General features: G+C 43.9%; 3 protein-coding genes across 6 annotated transcripts in view; 1 reads left to right on the top strand and 2 right to left on the bottom strand.

The window, feature by feature from the left end:
- Positions 1-1201: 1201 nt before the first annotated feature.
- Positions 1202-10606, bottom strand: shrprbck1r (sharpin and rbck1 related). The gene is made up of 14 exons (XM_084033860.1): positions 9889-10606; positions 8650-8824; positions 7854-7931; positions 7496-7637; positions 6898-6988; positions 6491-6821; positions 5837-5937; positions 5587-5757; positions 4201-4361; positions 3949-4060; positions 3003-3182; positions 2745-2843; positions 2083-2226; positions 1202-1339 (listed from the first exon to the last, which is right to left on the bottom strand). The coding sequence occupies exons 1-14, from the start codon at positions 10195-10197 to the stop codon at positions 1259-1261; spliced, it is 2175 nt and encodes a 724-aa protein (XP_083889986.1). The 5' UTR covers positions 10198-10606; the 3' UTR covers positions 1202-1258.
- A 3783-nt stretch (positions 10607-14389) lies between these two features.
- On the top strand, positions 14390-15900 carry prlh2 (prolactin releasing hormone 2). The gene is made up of 3 exons (XM_084033534.1): positions 14390-14405; positions 14665-14885; positions 15583-15900. The coding sequence occupies exons 2-3, from the start codon at positions 14720-14722 to the stop codon at positions 15795-15797; spliced, it is 381 nt and encodes a 126-aa protein (XP_083889660.1). The 5' UTR covers positions 14390-14405; positions 14665-14719; the 3' UTR covers positions 15798-15900.
- Positions 15901-17507: 1607 nt separating this feature from the next.
- The window catches only part of myripb (myosin VIIA and Rab interacting protein b), a 72692-nt gene continuing 69558 nt past the window's right edge, over positions 17508-20641 (bottom strand). For all 4 annotated transcript variants that reach the window (XM_084033852.1, XM_084033853.1, XM_084033854.1 and 1 more), the window contains 4 exons: positions 20477-20638; positions 20295-20390; positions 20148-20208; positions 17508-18601 (listed from right to left, as the gene is read on the bottom strand). In XM_084033852.1, coding sequence (XP_083889978.1) covers positions 18561-18601; positions 20148-20208; positions 20295-20390; positions 20477-20638 — 360 coding nt within the window. In that variant the 3' untranslated portion in view covers positions 17508-18560. The remainder of the gene's footprint in view (positions 18602-20147; positions 20209-20294; positions 20391-20476; positions 20639-20641) is intronic.

Here is a 20641-nt window from a genome sequence, read left to right as displayed (position 1 = left end):
GACTTAATATCTTAAATAATGACTTAATATCTCAAATATTGACTTAATATCACAAAAAATAATGACTTAATATCTTAAATAATGACTTAATATCTCAAAAGTAATGACTTAATATCGTAAATAATTACTTTAATAATGACTTAATATCACAAAAATAATGACTTAATATCTCAAAATAATGACTTAATGAAATAATGAAATAATGAAACATTTCTCAAGATAATGAGTTAGTGTGTCGCTCTGAGGTACTAAGTCATAATTTTGAGAACGTTTACATGAAAAAAAACTTGATGTCGTGTTAAAAGAAGGCTGAAAACAGTCAGAACCTCACGCGTGTGGAAAGATCTGCATCCTCCAATGAGCTTTGGTTAAATAAAATAAAGTGTCTAAAATAAGTGCACAATAAAGAGTGTGTTTGGGTCTAAAGGGTCTTTATTGGTAGTTAAGGCACAGCTGTTCATCAGACACAGAGGGGGGGGGGGGGGGGGGGGGCAGTAGTGTTGAGGGCTGGGCAGTTAAACAGGGTACATTGTGGATTTCCATCAGTCATATATTAATGCACGTGTGAATAATTAGTAAATATTACCATGACTTCTTTAAACAGGAAACAAAAATTAGCTTCATTGACAAAAAAACAAACAAAAAAACGTGCCTTTCTCAGAAAATATTCAAGTACCTCAATTTGACTTTTGACCTTTAATCAATTCTACTTCCTGACGACGTCGCCGTAAAACACACGGCAGGTCAGCAGCGACCCGGCGACCCGGCGACCTCGGCGGCGCTCGTCTAACACACACACCTTTCAAACAAACACACTTTTATCTCCGTACGCTCGTTTCTGTGCAGAACATCAAGATCACACAAACACACATAGACACCCTGTTACAGCTTCTGTGCACAAGAATAAGGCCACTTCAGTTTGAATGCAAAGCACCCCGGTGGTATGTCACTACCAAACACACACACACACACACACACACACACACACACACACACACACACACACACACACACACACACACACACACACACACCTGTATTGCTATGGTTGCAGTGCAATTAATCAGTCAATACTCTTTTGTTTCCCTGCAGACTCGTAACCACCGGTAACGCCGTCCTGTTTCTCTAAACGCAGTGAAAAGTTATAAGTTACAAGTTAGAATCAAAGAGTATGTATTGTATATAAATAATAATCCTGCTGTTTTACTTTTTGTCTATAAACAGTCTTTCAGTCACGTCTACGCCCCTCTTGAGCTCCTCAGTGGCAGTTTTGGCATTTGGGATGGCATTTCTGGTTGTCGATGTTGCAGCGACATCCTCCGCTGGCGTCTCCAGGACCCTTGGAGAGGATCAGAGTGAGAGTTAGCAACGCTTTCACAGACCTGACCGATTAAACCCTGTTTTCTTTTTTAAAACCAGCATGTTGGAGGGACAACATACAGATGTTTGTTCAAACCAAGGTTTATGAATCATATTTAGCAGATCACAAATCACATTTTAAAGTCCTGAATGTGTAGACAGGGTTCCTGCACCTTTTTCAAAGTCTAATTCAAGCACTTCAAGGTGCATTTCCATGCTTTTCCAGCCCCTTCCAGCTGTGGTAAACTCCATATTTGTACCAATCCAATGGTCAGTATTCAGTCTACTTATTATGTCACTTGTTCATCACATTAAATGAGATGTTATTGTCCTCTAAACAACCAACATGATGTTTGGAGACAGCTTTTTACAGAAGGACCACAAATGAAAGGAAAACTAATTCCACTAACAGATCCACAGAAATATAATCACCAACTATTTTCATCATCTGTTCATCATCAAAAGTCATTTTTCATAAAGAAATGTCAGAAAATGCTGTTTTCAGTCCCTCAGATATGGAGATCTTCTTTTCTCTGTCCTATCATAGATGTCATCACATAGAACACACATTTCAAGACCTTTATTCTAAATCCAAGCACTTTTCAAACCTTGAAAACACCACACTAAAATTCAAGCGTTTCCAAGGATTTCCAGCCCCCGTACCAGCCCTGTGGAGATCAGGTAGGTGCTTTAGAAATGGGATAAAGGGAGGTGGGGTCTTACCCCGGGGCCCCAGCGGGGTCCTCTGGTCACCCAGCAGATCTCCGTGTGGCAGACGGTGCAGCGCAGCCAATCACATCCGTCCCTCTTCTGCACGATGATGCCACACTGGGGACAATGCATCGCCTCCCCGGACTGCACCAGAGTCTGTTGGTGGGACAGAAGGTGAGCTTCTCTGGGTTATTAACACAATCCCTGTTTATAGACGTGATCTGCTTCTTTTCATTGTGGGATTATCACTCCTTTTTATCTGCAACGTCGTTAGTGTAAAAAGAGTCAGAACGGAGGGTCAGAGTGGTTCCTCATCTGAGGAGGTCGTATTAGAGGAGGGACCAGGAGAGACCACCTCAGTGTGAACAGGAAGAGAGACGGGCAGCTGGAAGAGGAGGATGTTTTTTGAAGACGTGTCATGGGGGCAACCCGCCACCAGGTTGTTTTTTTTTAAAGTTTAGAAGAAAAGGTTATGATGCACGGCAACTTGAAGAGTCACATAAATGTGCAGGAAGAGCCAAATAAACTCAGCTTCCATCGTTGTTTGGCAGTGCTAAGGGTGATTTCTAGATGCTTGTTTAATGCTTCACACTCTCTCTGGTTCTGTTTCCCTGTCACTGCCTTCATATATACATATACATATATATATACATATATATATAGTTCCAGCTTGCCTTCAGTAGATGTGTCGTCCTTCGGGCAGCAGAGTCATTTATAGCGCGAGCTGCAAGATCATCCTGGTATTGCTTACAGTTCATTCCCTCGTGGATCGACTAGAGGAGAGAGAACAATAGAACCTCAGTGAAAGTCTCTTATGTATCATAATAATAATAGAACCAGAGCCAGTAAAAACGTGGTGTTCCAGTCCAACCAGAACACTGTACTAGAAACTATGGGAGTAAATGATGAAATAGTACATGTATGTTTCCTACCTTGCAGATCAGGCAGTTGTGTTTCCTGCAGACGGGGCAGTGGAAGACGTTCACCGTGTCCTCGTAGACGCACCAGCCGGCACAGTCGGGCGTGGCACAGTGGTAGCTGCCCTCGCAGCGAGACTCGGCCACCGACAGACCTCTCTGCAGCCAGCGCTCGTACTCCTCCGCCGGCACCAGCTGGGATGAAGGAGGAGGAGGAGGAGGGAGCATGGAGGAAGGACATGTCAACCCTTAAAACACCACCAACGTCATCTCAGACGCAAAGAAAACAGAAGCATTAAAGTTGTACTCCGTAACATTTCCATCTTTGTAATTGTCTTTTGAGTTCCTATCAAAGAGTGAGTTAAAACAATGGTGGTTGGTCATGTGACCCACGGAAGAAAGTGCTTCGTCCAGAAATAGGATCTCCGTGTCTGTGGCCACATTCCCGCCAGAAATTCAAAATGAGTGACGCTTTTTCCGTCAGTCAGCAGCGGCTGGTCTGCCAGCAGGTGGAGCTACTCATGGAAGTATGCTGCGTTTACCTGGAATGGGAAATCAGTACCTTACACCTGCTGAGTCAGGCTCCCTCTAGTTTAAAGTGTTTGATATATTTCATTACTGCTGACTCACAAGAAGACCGTTCAACTTCCAGTCCAAGAAAAAGAAACAACAAACTAATGGAAGTGAAGAAGGAACGTCATCAAGAAGCTAAGTGACGCTAACGAGGGAAAACCACGGACCTCCTTTCAGTGAGGAGCATTTGAAGGCATCACGCAGATGAGAGACTGTTGGTGAGGGAGATGAGTCCCTGCAGTTCCATCTACCACCACAGAGGCCGCTAGAAGCAATGCATCTCAGATCTTACGGAGTACAACTTTAATGAAATATAATATCTTCCCTCCTAACAGAAAACATTCCCGTATCCTGATATTTCAGGGTGCTTGTGTGTCATGTGACTCACGGCTCTGATCTCCCTCTCCTGCAGAGAGCAGGCGCAGGAATACGTGTCGTCTCTGTACGGACAGGCCACCTCGGGCTCCTCACTCAGCATGATGACCGACCGCAAGCACTCCCTGGACACACACACACACACACACACACACACACACACACACACACACACACACACACACACACACACACACACACACACACACACACAGTCAGGATATTCTATCACCATAATAATAAGATGAATCCTTGTGACTCTCACCTGCAGAAGCAGTGCAGACACTCCCTCAGCAGGACCCCCTCTCCAGGCTGCAGGTCCACGTAGCAGATCCTACAGTCCACGGGGTCCGGGTTGGGCAGCACGTCCTGGCTGTCCATCATCACCAGCCGGGCGAAGTTCTCCCGCCGCTCCACTTCCCTCGCCTGCCACAAGGGGGCGACGTGGTTAAGACAGTTAGACCTACAGCGATGCTTAAAAGCGAAGTACTTGAAGCTGATTGAACACGCAGAAACACGTCGTGTGTAAACTTTTTTTATTTTAATCCGCCTCACAGAGTATATTTATATATATATACAGTGCAAAATCAACAATCAGGCTCATACATTCAATCTAGTGGCGTTCGCTGCTCGGCAGGAGTTCGTTAAAAAGCCAACAGTGATCGTGACCGTCGATAAAAGGCAACGTCACAAGACTTTTAGTGATCGTAAGTCAGATATCTTTCTCTGCTGTGGCGACGCTGGCTCATGTTTTAACCGTAGCAGATCACCATGGTAACCCTCGCTGCGGAGCACGACTTCAGAAGTTTCATTATAGATATATATATATAAAAAAACAGCCCGACCTCTGACCATAGAGTTATTGTTCCTACAGAGTTAACGAGTAGTGAAGCCAGGCCCCACCGCCTCCCCCGAGAGTCAGACTTCGTAATAAATGTGTTTATGTGACAAAACAAATCATTTTCCAGTTTCCTTTGGCTCTGAAATGCCAACATCGGCCTCTAAAATCCAGCATTGTACAGTTTCTGTCGTGATAACGATGGAAGCAGGGATGCACATCTGTAAAAAGCCTCAACACATCCGGCGTAAATCACAGAATCACACGATTCCAATCCAGACGTTATCATTCCTTACATGATGTAGAAGGAAGTGTCTCGTGAGTGCAAATAAAACGATGCTACAAGTGTCCATGAACATGGTTATGTGTGTGTGTGTGTGTGTTCAGTAGTCCTGGTCCAGGTTATACAGGAGTGAGTTGTTTTGAGCCCCGGCACTCCTCAGCACCTCCCTTCTCCCTTTCTCCTTCAAAAAAAGACAGAAGAGAAGAGAAGTCAACCTGAGAAGCCCCGCAGATTTGTGCTATGAATAGTATATAATTATTATTTTTTTATTGTTTTAATTTTAAAATAATGTATATGTGTTGTACTGTAAATCCAATTTAAATTTCAATAAAAATTTGAATAAAAAAAGGACTTCCCCCGATTGGATTTTGTCTAATTTGGAGAACTTTTTTTTTTTTTTTAAACTACATATTAATGGACCAGGCCTCTGTTTGCTTTATGAATGTGTGAATGAGGTTTTACAGACGATGTGTGATCCATGCGGGTGTACGGTTGTGTATTCTGTCTGCATGGTGCTGGTTCCCTCCTACCTGCTGGTACTGTCTGATGGCCTCCTTCTCCTGCTGGATGCGTCGGAGCTCCAGGGCGTCGGGCCGGTAACCCCCGGGGACCACGTAGCTCTCCGGCCGGTTGGTGCTGCAGATCTCGCAGCCCGGCCGCGTCGGCTTGTTGATGTAAGTGCAGGAAGGACACGCCCAGCCCTGAAGGCAAAACACAACAGGATGTTTCAACATCATGTTTGTCTTTAATAACAAACACACGACTCCGACTGCGTCTCACCTGGGAGGAAGCCACGTTGGGGCTCATGGCTTGGTTGAGTTGAGGCATCTCCAGGTTGATGAGATCTCGGATCTCACTGATGTTTCCTCTCTCTGAGCCGCCTGGAACATTCATGGAGAAACAAACAGACAAGACGAGCACCCATTAGCATTTCATGCTGTCTACATACATTAAGACAGGATTTCTTTTTAATAATTCCATTTGAAATTGGTCTAAAATAACTTCATCCCATAACAGAGCATTTTCCTATGAAAAGAGGAGCATTCTTTGGACATGAACTCGGCACATTTGGGGGAAAATGCCTCTGAAATCGGCAGCTTTTTGACTTTTTGAAGCTCCATGCTGTTCTGGTCCTCCTATTACAGACTCATACATTACTTACAAAAACAACTCTCCACCCCCGCGTCCATCCTAAGAGTAAAACACTAGATTTCTACTTTACTTTGCATTTTCTTAGCAAAAAAGAATAATAATAATAATAATAATAATAATAATAATAATAATAATAATAATAATGATGATGATTAACCCATCAGATTGCTTTACATTCCCCTTCCTCCGTTCTGTTCCTCGTGAAAATAACGTCTTTTTAAACTGTCTGATATTTGTACTTTGTTTGCACAACCAAACCCCACATGCTGCTCCTCCACTCACCGGAGCTGCCGCCGGCGTGGAGTCTGGGAGGCAGCGTGGTGTAAGGCTTCCGCTCCAGAGACGAGGGCCCGTTGGTGGCGGCGGCGGCGGCGGAGAGGGGGGGAGTGGGGAGTGACGGGGACGGAGGGCTGAGGAGGAGGAGGGCGCTCTCCTGGTCCTGCTGGAGGACCTGGAGGGTCAGGCGGGCGTGGCGGGCCGACAGGAGGTACAGGAAGGCCGTGTCTCCGTGCTGGCGGACGCCGTAGGAGGCCAGGGAGCGCTGGTCGCTGCACAGGCACTGTCCGATCACCCAGCGCTGCACCCGCGGGTGGAAGCCGTACTCCAGGAACATCTGAGCAAAGAAAGGGGAAGGCGGTGAGGGAAGAAGGTGATTCGAGCTGCGTGAGTAAACTTTCCTTCACACCGACCTGCTGCTTCAGCGCCGCCGTCGTCATGTGTGGGAGGACTTTCACGGTGACGCAACACGACGAAGACGAGTCCTCCACGGCGACGGCCAAGCTGCATCAACATCACACGTTTAGTTAACAGTCAGGGTTCCTGCACCTTTTATCAAAGTCAAATTCAAGCACTTTCCAAGCATTCCAAGGTGCATTTCCATGCTTTTCCAGCCCCTTCCAGCTGTGGTAAACTCCATATTTGTACCAATCCAATGGTCAGTATTCAGTCTACTTATTATGTCACTTGTTCATCACATTAAATGAGATGTTATTGTCCTCTAAACAACCAACATGATGTTTGGAGACAGCTTTTTACAGAAGGACCACAAATGAAAGGAAAACTAATTCCACTAACAGATCCACAGAAATATAATCACCAACTATTTTCATCATCTGTTCATCATCAAAAGTCATTTTTCATAAAGAAATGTCAGAAAAATATGGAGTTCTTCTTTTCTCTGTTCTATCATAGATGTCATCACATAGAACACATATTTCAAGCACTTTAGTCTAAATCCAAGCACTTCTCAAACCTTGAAAACACCATACTAAAATTCAAAGCTCCTACCTGATCTCAGCGTCTTCCTGGTCGCCGGCCGACGGCTGGATCTTGAGCGTGGCGTGCTGGCGAGCGAGTGCGGCGGCGAAGTCGGACGCAGACTTCATGTCGCCTGCTTCTATGGCTCGGGTTAACTCTATGCAGGCTTCCTCTACAGATGAACACACACACAGGTGAACATACGTGGCAAGTGTGTGTGCATGCAGAGGATGTTTTCATACCTCCAAACAGCCACTAGGGGGCTACAATGATTTGATGAATGAATGGATAAAATGAGCAGGAAGCGGTGGATTAGTTACGTCAGAATCACACATATCAGACAATCATTAAGATTTTAATTTTAAAGGCAGGTGTTGGATGAACACACCTGTCCGCTGCAGGGTGGAGGTGTTGTGCTGGTGAAGACCATCCGGGGGGGGCTGCGGGTCGTTATCTTGAGGGGCGACTGCAAAGAAAAGACACAAAAAAAGAAAAACGCTCAAAGCAAGAATGGAATCATTCTAGTCTGCAACCAGTAAACAACAAGGCGAGTATTTCCTTGTGATGTCGGACGGTGATTTATCACGGCACGGTCAGTTAGATGCAAAACAAAGGAGGTTGTGTGCTGCTAACGTTACAAAAGTCATCTGGAATAGTTTTTATTTTTTAACTCTATTTTCTTTTACCGTGTTATTCAAATCCACGCCAGCGAGTAAACTCCTATTTTATGGAAGTAAGCTCATATTTTATTTTCCCTGAAGCCGAAATACGACGCTTAGTTACGGTGGTCGAAGTGAAAAAGGCCTTTTGTTCAAATTATAAATAAATAACCAGCTTGATTCGCATGAATTTAGTTTTGGAAAAGGGCAAATTAATTCCACCATATCACACACACACACACACACACACACACACACACACTGTTCATCATTAAAAGTCATTTTTCATGCAGAAATGTCAGAAAATGCTGTTTTCAGTCCCTCAAATATGGAGATCTTCTTTTCTCTGTTCTATCATAGATGTCATCACATACAACACACTAAATCCAAGCACTTTTCAAACCTTGAAAACACTTTTAGTGTGGTGTTTTCAAGGTGATTGACTGTGATTTCCAGGTAGGTTATATCTCCATGTGGCGGATCTTTTAAATACGGGTGAGTGTTGGGGGGAGGAGGGCGACCGACCTCTGTGTGCTTCTCGGAGGGAGGAGGTGACCACCGTCGCCCACTCCTGGGCCTCCTGCTCACAGCGGAAGTTGAAGCTGATGCGGTCGTGCGGCGGCGCCACCAAACTCAGCTCGTGGCACTTTGGCGACTTCACCTCGTAGTTCACTTTCCTCAGATCGAACTCGGCGATGGTCTGGGGGGACGAGGGAGCAAAACACATGGTTTGGTGAAAAAAACAACATAATTTTATCATTCCATCACACCATTACAACCTTAAAATAAAGATGTGATTTTACAGTATGTTACTTAGAAAATGTAACTGTAACTTCATGAAGGTGTATTGCAGAGCTGTTGCATCGGACTGAGAGTGGAAAGCTTTTACTTCTTCCAAGTCTGTAAAAATAATCAAACAACCCGCAAAGAGACGTCACGCGTAGACATTGCTTCCTATTACACGGCCCTGAGCGGTGCTGGATTACCGACTGGGCAGCTACCTCTGGGATCTGACCTTCTCGGGACCCAAAGTTTCCTGGTTCACATTGTGGCAATGACTTGGGAGTTTTTAAAATGGACATAAAAAGCATCTGTATCCTACTGTGAGGACGTCTAACATAGGGGAAATGAATAGCTGCATCGTTTTAGTTGATATACCTGTTATTCTTAATATATTTAGGAATATTTATATTTTAATAATATATTATTACACAATATGTATTTTATATTATTATGTCATAACAGAATTCTAATATTAATTAACAATATAATACATAATTAAAAATAATATCTATAGTAATTATAACATTATATTATTATGTATTATTAATTATATGTTTAATGTATTATATATTATTATGTTATATTATAACAAATATAAAACCATTATATTAATAAAATAATAAATCCATAAAAAAAATACATTTAGAACATTATATTATTATATATTATTTATATATATGTTTATTTAATGTAAAATATATTATTATTATGTTATATTATACCATAAATGGAATACCCTTATAATAAAAAAATGATAAATAAATAATACACATAATAATAATAATAATAATACAATTCAATATATTATTTATTATAGAATATATTAGATTTATTTTATAAATAAATAATACATTTATAACATATTTTTATGTATTATTTAATATATATATTTATGTTATATAAATGTCACCAATAACAAATAAATCCTTTCCTAATAACAAGCCCAGCACCACTGCTTCTTCCCTGCTTCCCTGAACTCACCACACTCCGGCCGGTCCCGCCGCCGCCGTCCTGGAGCGACAGCCGGAATTCCCCGGATTTCCCCGGGTCCATGCTGAGCTGCAGGCGGAGTGACTCATCGCCTGCTCCGGGGAGACACAGCGGCCGAATGCCGGAATGGCACACGGACACCCGGACCGACATGAGGACGGTGTGGCAGCCGCCTTGCGCCTGCTGCTGCTGGGAGGAGGAGGACGAGGAGGAGGACGAGGAGGCCCCATAGTGACCGGCGGCGGGGACCAGGGAGGCGGACTGGGGGTCGTGAGTCCAACCGCCCGAACTCAGCGACATCTTGCCGACAGACTCATGCAGGAATCAGACGGGGGGTGGGGGGGTTGTTTACCTGCCCCTCGGTTCGGTTTCCCTCCACGACGCCTCCTCACATCGCTGGATTCTTAACAACTACAACAGGAAGCGAAGCGCGTCGTCCGTCAAGAGTTTCTGGAGCGACTTCCAACAAAGTGTAGCAACGACCAGAGGTTTCACTTCCCTCTCCTTCCGCCTTCGCCACGTCGCTTCAGGCGCACTCGGCGTTCATTTCCGGCAGCGAGAATCGATAACGGCGATATCGGCGTCCTCGGAAGTGTCCCATCGCCTCCCTAACGTCGAGTTTGTTGACAATAGTTGCCCCCACCACGACTGGGCAACGGTCGGCGTGTTGTTGACGTTGTGGTGATGCGTAAGCTTTCACTTCCCATTGCGCATGCGCGGTAGATTTTTTAATATTTTTTTTTATTTATACACAACACGGTGCATCCAAACAGATAAATAAAAAAGGACACATCAATGGATCAAAATGGATATCATGTTTTAAAATAAATATATTATTTAAAATATTATTATGTTTTCTAAATTTATATTGAAATTATATTTAATACTTAAATATATGTTTAAAATCATATTCTTCTATAATGTTGATAATTCCATTTGGATTATTTTCCACAGGTTTAATGTGAAGAAAGAAACTCACCTTCATTTACTTGGATTTGTGAATAAAATAATAACAAAAGCAGTTCATAGATCATGTCCTTTTGGACACACATGATTATTTCTGGAAAATAATTGTGTGTTTCTATAAGACACAGTTGGGGAGTAGAATCTCTTTAATTAAATCTTTAAAAAGGGACTGGGAATAGCTTTGGTTTGAAATCCTCATATGATAAAATCATCCATTACCATCTATTAAATGAATCACCAACTAAATACTTTTTCCAGAGTGTGTCTGCACGTGTTCTACCACAAAGGGGCAGCAGAGCATCCCATAGAAAACACTACAATCCTCCCACTTCCACTTGTATGAGTATTTTTATTTCTAATACATCAAATATATTTAACAAAGTAATATTTTGAGACCCCAGACTTTCACTTGTAAGTATGTGTTTTTTAAATAAAAGAAACATCTTATGTTCTCTCTCTCTTTTCTTAAATATTTGACAGATTTTTTAAAACATATATTAATATTTATTAGTATTGTGGCATATACTGTATGAAAGATATAAAATATTGCAACTTTTATAAATCTTAAATATAAATATTTACCACGAAAACAAAAATATTCACATTTCTCTTTGCAGTTACACTCAATCATGACGACATACCTAATATATTAATGGTTATATATATATATATATATATATATATATATGTATATCATCAAATAAAAACCATGGACGTGCTGCAGGCGTCTGAGGGAAACGCAGGTGTTAGTGATCACATTAACGAGGGCTGTGATATGTGAACAATAAAACCCACCGCAGTTTAATTGGATTCAAACATTCATTAATCTATAGCTGACCTTCTCCTGAAATGTGGAGGGCCAATAATTTTGTTTTCTCTAAAGATGCTGAATCTGTTTCCTGGAAACCATCCAGGTGAAACCGACTCCGACCCAGGTGGGACTTGAACCCACAATCCCCAGCTTCGGAGGCTGATGCCTTATCCATTAGGCCACTGGGCCACACACTCACACACACACACACTCTGTCTGACACACACACACACACACACACACACACACACACTCACACTCACTCTCTGTCTCACACACACACCCATCCATCTCTATTGTCTACATTCATGTAAATCGATCTAAACACACCAACAGGAAACACCTTTTTTTTTTTGTAAGACAGAGGGGTCGACCGAACGTGGTCGATGAATGTCACGGCCCACGGCTCTCTGAGGCTCATGAATTATGAGGCAATTAACCAAAAAAACAACAACTACGGTGGCACGTTAAGGAGAATGATTTAGAGCACAAAGCTTTTGGTCCAAGTTTATTCTCCCCGGGGACTCCGTCACCATGACAACGAGGACACGGGCAGAGGCATGTTGGCGGGGCGGGGGCTCAAATTCATCAAAAAGTATATATATATATACCCTTTCACTTTTATAACTCTAACAAAGATGCACTTCCTGTCTGAGGTCACATCCTCTTTAAAACAGTTTTTTATGAATGACTCGTGTGAATGAAACTTTACTACAGTGGATCCCCCCCCCCCTCCCCCTCCTCCAAACTTTTCATTCACATAAAGTGTGATGAAGCAGACGGCTCACGCTGCGACTCCCCCGGCTGATCATTTGTGCCTCCATTCACAGAAACGCTGATGCAGGCGAGGAGACGCCATCCAATCAGAGCTGATGACATCACTACGATGACCTCAGCAGTGAACACATGTGTTAGTTTTAACTCTCTTCATGAGAAGCATCACCAAGACCGGACGAGGAGTAGGACCTCTCAAGTCTGGTTCTGTGACCGGGTACCAAGAAGAAGAGATCATAATGATTCACGTTTCAGTTCAGCCTTTTCAAAATAAAAGCTTTAGAAATCTAATTAGCTTCATAAATGGAGGATTCTTCCACGTTTTGATGCGATTACGCATCCACAAGGTTATTGTGTCTCATGTCTCCTCCTCAACATTCCTCTCTCCTCTGGTCCTCTCTCCTCCTCTCCATCTCTCTCTCCTCTGTCCTCCTCTCCATCCTCCTCTCCTCTGGTCCTCTCTCCTCCTCTCCATCCTCCTCTCCTCTGGTCCTCTCTCCTCCTCTCCATCCTCCTCTCCTCTGGTCCTCTCTCCTCCTCTCCATCCCTCTCCTCTGGTCCTCTCTCCTCCTCTCCATCCCTCTCCTCTGGTCCTCTCTCCTCCTCTCCATCCCTCTCCATCCCTCTCCTCTGGTCCTCTCTCCTCCTCTCTCCTCTGGTCCTCTCTCCTCCTCTCCATCTCTCTCTCCTCTGTCCTCTCCATTCTCCTCTCCTCTGGTCCTTCTCTCCATTCCTCTCTCCTCTGGTCCTCTCTCCTCCTCTCCATCCTCCTCTCCTCTGGTCCTCTCTCCTCCTCTCCATCTCTCTCTCCTCTGTCCTCCTCTCCATCCTCCTCTCCATCCCTCTCTCCTCTGGTCCCCTCTCCTCCTCTCCATCCTTCTCTCCTCTGGTCCTCTCTCCTCCTCTCCATCCCTCTCTCCTCTGGTCCTCTCTCCTCCTCTCCATCCCTCTCTCCTCTGGTCCTCTCTCCTCCTCTCCATCCCTCTCTCCTCTGGTCCTCTCTCCTCCTCTCCATCCCTCTCCTCTCTCCTCCTCTGCATCCTCTCCGTCCTTCTCTCCTCTCTCCTCCTCTCCATCCCTCTCCTCTCTCCTCCTCTGCATCCTCTCCGTCCTTCTCTCCTCTCTCCTCCTCTCCATCCCTCTCCTCTGGTCCTCTCCGTCCTTCTCTCCTCTCTCCTCCTCAACATCCCTCTCTCCTCTGGTCCTCTCTCCTCCTCTCCATCCCTCTCTCCTCTGGTCCTCTCTCCTCCTCAACATCCCTCTCTCCTCTGGTCCTCCTCTCCATCCCTCTCTCCTCCTCCTCTCCTTTCATCTCATTCTTACTTCTAGTTTTCCACTTTTTTTAAAAGAGACAGAACAGTGTTTGACATTTGATTGTACACAGCATTCATGCAAAACACACACACACACACACACACACACACACACACAAACACACACACACACACACACACACACACACACACACACACACACACACAAACACACACTTCTACGTCACATGCGGTTCATTCATACACTTTTAGATCATTATTAAAAACCTGTGTAAGCACATAAAATGACTAATTGGTTATGAAATCTACATCTACAGCAGCAGGATCTGATTGCATTTATAATATTTGCAGCTGATTATCAATCAAAAAACAATGAAACAACAACAACAACAACAAAAACAACACACGCCCACCGCAGTCACAGTGTGACAATTTAAAGTTGTCGGCGTGTCAGTGACTTCCTGATGGACGGCTCTGCTACGTGACAGACATCAGGAAAGCACCCAAACCACAGGGGGGGGGGGGGGGGAGTGGGAGGAGAGAGGGGTGGGGGGGGGGGGGGGTGACGTGTTTGATTCATCCTCCCAACAGCCACATGAAGCAGATGTATATATCTATATAAGCTGGAGCACACCTGCTCTACATGAACGACTTCAGACCTCCAACGGTGACCAAAGTTCAGGGTGAGTCTTTACTTCATATACAGACTTTATTTCTTTTTATTATTAAATATATGGATTGTGCTCATGCAACAGTGCTAGTTTACAAAAATTGTAAATATTATTATATTAGGATGCATATGTATGTCTTTAAAATCGTATTAAATATATTTTAAGACCAAAGCGAATGTGAAAACCTACTTGGCAATAAATTCCTTTCTGATTCTGACTGATATAATATTATGGGCATTTGATACTTTACCCCCACCCCCCCCCAACACAGTCCTTCTGCTCCCAGTGTCCTCACCCACCGGCTTCCCTCCGTCCTCTCCGTCCTCATGCTGCCCGGCAGAGCGCACGATGTCCGGCGCTGCGTCCTGACGCGCCGCTGGCTGCCCGCGGCTCTGGCGCTCCTCCTGCTCCTCCTCTCCTGCAGCCTCAGCAGCGCGCACAGCACCACGGTGGAGCACGACTTCCACATCGTGCACAACGTCGACAACAGAAGTAAGACTTGCTTTATATCTTTTTTTATGACATACATGAGAGCTAAGTGGATGAAAGAGGACAGACCGTCATGTTTGTGTTCAGAATGTTTAAGACTCCCATTATTGTAAAATACGTGGGAAAATGTGAACTTTTAGATTCGACTTTACTACCTCTGAGTCCCAGTTACTGCATTTAATTATAGAATAATATCATCATCCACTAGTTGATCATGTACTTTACCAACGGGATTATTTTTTACAGGCACGATTATTGCTTTATTAATTGTTATTTTATGATGGTTTCTTTTAAATGTTTATATATACTCAAGTATTTACTTCATAGTACATAGATGTTAAAGAGTGAATGTTTTATTATACATAAAGTTTTATTATACATAAAGAGTGAATGTTTTATTATACTTTTTTCGATATAAATAGAAAAGAAAAGTATATTCCTATGTGCTAATAGACAATTCATTTCTCTATATAATCCCTGAATGCAACAAATCACTGACAACAGATACACAAAAGGTATAAAAGGCAAAAAAAAGAAACTAAAAAAAGATATATATTATGGAAATTAGTTTTTTTATTTTTTTTATTTTGAAGGACTACAAGTAGACTCACACTCAAAGTGAATTATGTTCTGCACCTTTCACACCTTTGCTGTTAATATTGTGCACACACACTGATGTACTTGCTCTGGGGGTGTCCAGGTCCAGAGATAGACCCGTTCTGGTACGTGGGCCGCGGGGTCAGACCCATCGGGCGCTTCGGGAAGAGGCACAGCGGCGTGGAGGCGGCGGCGGCGGGCCGCGGGGGGATGCAGCCGGTGCTCCGGACGTTAGGGATGCTGCTCAGCAGCCTCCGGAACAAGGAGGACCTCAGGAGGGCGCTGGACGGGGGGGACAGCAGGGACTGGTTACCATGACAACGAGTCCTCCTCCCCCTAAATCTGCAAACAAGAGTGTCTTCATTTCTTTTCTTTTCTCTCTCTTCATCTTGATTGAGGTTCTGCTCTTTACTGTGTTTCTCCTTGATATCTGTACATAGAAATGTATTCTATATTGATTAATAAACAAGGATGTGGTCATTAGATCTGATGTCGCCTTCAAAATAAGAGAAACTTTGAGTTTGCAAATTTTATTTATTTCATAATATATTTTTGTCTCCGGGTACTGTGGCACATTGAGAATCTGTATTTATTTATTTTTTGCTTGTTAATACCCCCCCACCAAACCAACATATGGATCATTCTCTGCTTTTAAACAGGAACAGACCTGAGATCTGTTTTTAGCTCTGTGTGAATCTGGTACACCGTTAAACTTTCATGACAACTATACACCGTCTCTGGCACACAACACTGAAAGATTGGTCAACTATGATTTGGGCAATACACTTATTGTTCTATATCCATCTTTTCACACATATACATATATTAATAAATTCTGTGGTATATATATTTTTTACATTAGAAAAATACAGGACACTGATAATTTGACCCCCCCCCCCCCCACCTTGTGGCTGTGCTTCTCTTGGGAAAAATTTTACATCAATTTTTTTGATAAAAATCAGAAACATGCTTTTTTTTCACACCTCCGGAGAACAAGATCAACAAGAAGTTACAGGATCAATGCAAAAAAAAAAAAAAAAAAACCTCCCCAAGATGTGATGGGAAAAAAAAGAAAAGGTCACATTCACACAGAAGGTCATCTCGACCCTTTTTTATTTTAGTTCAAGCAGTCCGTCGGGTAAAAAATCCGACTCTGCCTTTAAGCTGCAGCTGCAGAAACCGAGTTTGAGTCTGACTCATGTGAGTGTCACAGAAATAAAGGCAGTATTCTCCAATGACTGTGTTCAGTACAAATACAGCAGGAATTGTACTAGCCACTCCAAAAAAATGCCCGTTTTTTTTATAACAGATGCAGCCACACGCACACGCGCACACACACACACACACACACACACACACACACACACACACACACACACACACACACACACACACACACACACACACACACACACACACACACACACACACACACACACACACGAGAGAGAGAGTCTGACAGAGAAAGAATAAAGTACTTATTTCAGCGACGTTGCGTAAAAAAATGTTCATTTAAGTAAAAAAATAAATTGCTCGTAAACAAAAATCATAGTTTTATGGCATCGGTTGCAGAACGCTGCAGACTGCATTGTGTTATAGAAAAAAATATTCTGGACGTGAAAAACATGAAAATACCTGTTTTTGTTGTTAAATGAAATGAAAGGCCACGATGTTCGGAAAGATGACAGAAGAGAGGAAGAAAAGACTTAAAATAACGTCAAAACCTTCATCGTTCAAACCTTAGAAAGCTTCCACATTAAGGCTGCAGAGTGTGTGTGTGTGTGTGTGTTATTTTCCTTATTCTAAATTATGGGAATTCAACTCTTTCACTTTCTTATTGAGAGTTAAATGACAAAAATTGATACCACTTGTGTGTCTATAGGCTACACTATATTGCTGGCTAGCTTAGCTTAGCTTAGCTTAGCTTAAAGACTTAAATAAGGGGGGGAGGGGGGTGATTGTATATAATCAACAATATCTGCCTTTTTCTAAAGTTTTAAACAAAACAAACAAGCTTTAGAACCCCCCATTTCCAGGCTTTATGCTAAGCTAACAGGCTACATAATCACTGCAAAAGTAACACTGACAGATTCCTCACGTGTGCTTTATGTTCCATTATTGCAGCATCGTCTAAGTTTTGGCCCCGATTACTTTTAACACTCATTTCTGGTAAAACGCACAGATTCTGGTTAAAATGAACGTTGAACAGGTTTTTACAATCGTTTCCCCCCAACAAGGGTTTACCATCTGGTGTTTCCGTGGAAACGGACAATCATCCAAAATAAAGCTCTGAATGTAACATGTGACACGACGGCGGAGAAGGAAGATGCGGTATAAAAACGGCTCAGCCTCTTTTTTCGGGGACACTGGATCACAGAAAGGTTCACGTCGTCATCGTACGATTAATCACAACACGCTTGCAAACAGATAGAAAAAGTAAGGAGTTTTTGTCTGTACAGAGTTTTCTTCTTCAGTCGGAGAGTTTCAGATGTTTAAGGCAGAGACGCCGACTGTCCTTCGGATCCTTCATGTGTGTGTGAGGAGGAGGAGGAGGAGGAAGAGAGGAGGAAGAGAGGAGGAGAGGAGGAAGAGGAGACATAAGAGGAAGAGGAGGAAGAGAGGAGGCAGAAGAGAGGAGGAAGAGGAGACATAAGAGGAAGAGGAGGAAGAGAGGAGGCAGAAGAGAGGAGGAAGAGGAGACATAAGAGGAGTAGGAGGAAGAAGAGGAGGTGGAGAAGGAAGAGGAGACGTAAGAGGACGCGGAGAAAGAGAGGAGGTGGAAGAGAGGAGGAAGAGGAGGAGGATGAGGAGGAGGAAGATGAGGAAGAAGAGGAAGGGGAGGATGAGGAGGAAGAGGGGAGGAAGAGGAGGAAGTGGCAAAGAGCCAGTGGTCTGTTCTGTGAGGCGTCTGACTGAAGGGTGAGTGCTTGGCGGGTCACATGGGTGGAAGGGGGTGGGTTTGTTGGGCCCCTGCTTGGCCCTGGAGCTGGAGGAGGACACTGGGTGAAGGCACTGGAGGAGACGGCCGGTCCCCGGGGCTCCGAGCGTCCCCCGAGGGACTCGCTGTGCTGACTGGCGTCTCTACGGCTGAAACACGTTCAGCTGCTCGGCCTCCAACTTTTCTGAAAGGCAGAAAAAAACCAGCATCAAGCAAAGAAGCGTTTCTGATTCAGACGAACATCAGCTGACATGAACCTAAACATCAGGACGGCCATAAGTTCAGAGCATCTTAACGCCGGACTGACAGGAAAGGAGGCGCCCGCGCTGGAATCAATGATATGATTACATGTCTTGATGCCTGATTTCGCCCCATTGTCCCGCCGCCGCCGGCCGCCGTCCATCTGCCCTGAATCAGAGCTCATTGTGGCGGCGCCGCCGCCGAAGAACAGAAAAGAGACAGAAAGTGATAAAATAAAAGACGGCACCAACATGGAAAAAAAAGAAAAGCTGCCATTCACCGGCATGAAAAGGGAACCAATTTCTTATTGGTTGATAGAGCGGCCCTCGTCCTCCTCGTCCTCCTCGCCGCCGCCGCGTGTTTCCATTTGGCTGCTTTACGTCTAATGGAGCTTTTCAGTGACTTGGTCCATCTCTAGCAGACGCATTCACTTTCACAGCCATTCACACGGCGATCTCTTCTATTAGGACAAAGCGCTTAATGTGTGATGTCAACTAAAGCTCCCCGTCTCACTCTCCGGTCTTTGTCTCACACACTCTGCATGTGTGTGTGTGTGTGTGTGTGTGTGTGTGTGAGGCAGCAGAGGTTAGCGCTGCTTCGGATTCACCTGTTGATACCCGAGAAGTCGAGGGATGTACAGAAGGTTGAACATCAGCGTTTGGGTCGCTCAGTTCATGGATTATTAAAAAGTGAGACGACGAATGAGTCTTAAGAAAAACAATTCTCCAAATTTGGCAGTTTGGAGATAATCAATATATTGAACTGGTCAATGTTAAAGTAGACGTCTCACCATGGAGCTTTATAAGCCGCCCAGCTGCAGCAATAGCCTGAATAAATGCTACAATGCTATAATACTACAATGCTACAATACTACAAAACTACAATATTATAATGCTACAATACTACAATGCTACAAAGCTACAATACTACAATGCTACAATACTACAATGCTACAATGCTACAATGCTACAATGCTACAACAACACAAGCTAAGTTCCTGTCTTGTTGTCAGCCAGCTGACAGAGAAACTGAAGTTAGCAACAACTAGCGCTGCTCCGGCTCAGGAACACTTAAGGTGGGATGACCTTTAAGGTGGACCAGCACTATTCTCCTTTCAGTGACAAGCTGCTCCTCTGAGTCTCTTAACCTTTTTTTTTTATATATTTAATATTTATTTTAACTGTGTAACTGACAGTATACTGTAATACTGTAATGGTATTATTAAGTACTCATCGGTATCCACAAGTACTGATATTTAAGTACTTGTACTTCTGTCATTTATCTTTCCGTTCCCACAACAATATACAGAGAAAATACAAATCTTTCGGGTATATTTACGAATGGAAATTAATCGCGATTAATTGCAGCTACCCTGTTATTAAATTGATTAAAACGCTTTATTGTTTGACAAACCTAGTTTTTTTAAATGTTATTTATTGATGCACACACACCCTCACAGTTTACTTCTTAGTGTACACCTGGTTTGGTACCTTTGAGCGGCGGCGCTGGGAGCTTCCTCCTCTGATGGCGTGATGAGTCCAGGGTTTGAGGCTGGAATCAGAGTTACACATCATCAGTCACATGACTCGCTGCTACACCTTTAGTTAAGTTAGCAGTAGACTGTGTGAGGGAGTTACCTTGGCCTTTGGCTTGAACTTGGAGAAATGATTGCAGACGGTCACATTCAACCCAGCTGTTTTCAGAGCTGATATCCTGGCCTCGATGTTGGAAATCTTAAAAAAGGACAACATTAAACGGTGTGAGGGAGTCGGGTTAAGGGTCTGGCACATGAAGCTGCAGAGAACGAGGGGTCCGCTACCTGCAGCTCGGACTGCTGCACCTGAGCCGCCGCCGTGGCCACCTGGTCCTCCAGGAAGGCCAGCTCTGTGTCCGTGGTGCCCCTCTTAATACCGCGGGCGCACTGCTCCAGGTCCCCCAGCTTCCCCTCCAGCCCGTACACGGCCCCGGCAGCCAGGTAGACCTG

The sequence above is a fragment of the Eutrigla gurnardus genome (genome assembly GCF_963514095.1).
Source record: "Eutrigla gurnardus genome assembly, chromosome: 18".
Lineage (NCBI taxonomy): Eukaryota > Metazoa > Chordata > Actinopteri > Perciformes > Triglidae > Eutrigla > Eutrigla gurnardus.
Note: the sequence above shows the minus strand (reverse complement) of the source record. Positions and strands in the feature narration are given on the sequence as shown.

What these genes read in the sequence shown, in the direction of transcription:
- shrprbck1r (XM_084033860.1), bottom strand. Translation starts at nt 10,197, where the DNA reads ATGTCGCTGAGTTCGGGCGGTTGGACTCACGACCCCCAGTCCGCCTCC. An exon ending in GCGGGACCGGCCGGAGTGTG is followed by an intron (nt 8,825 to 9,888) that starts GTGAGTTCAGGG and finishes TCGTCCCCCCAG; the next exon opens with ACCATCGCCGAGTTCGATCT. An exon ending in CCATCAGACAGTACCAGCAG is followed by an intron (nt 4,362 to 5,586) that starts GTAGGAGGGAAC and finishes CCCTTGTGGCAG; the next exon opens with GCGAGGGAAGTGGAGCGGCG.
- prlh2 (XM_084033534.1), top strand. Translation starts at nt 14,720, where the DNA reads ATGCTGCCCGGCAGAGCGCACGATGTCCGGCGCTGCGTCCTGACGCGC. An exon ending in GCACAACGTCGACAACAGAA is followed by an intron (nt 14,886 to 15,582) that starts GTAAGACTTGCT and finishes GGGGGTGTCCAG; the next exon opens with GTCCAGAGATAGACCCGTTC.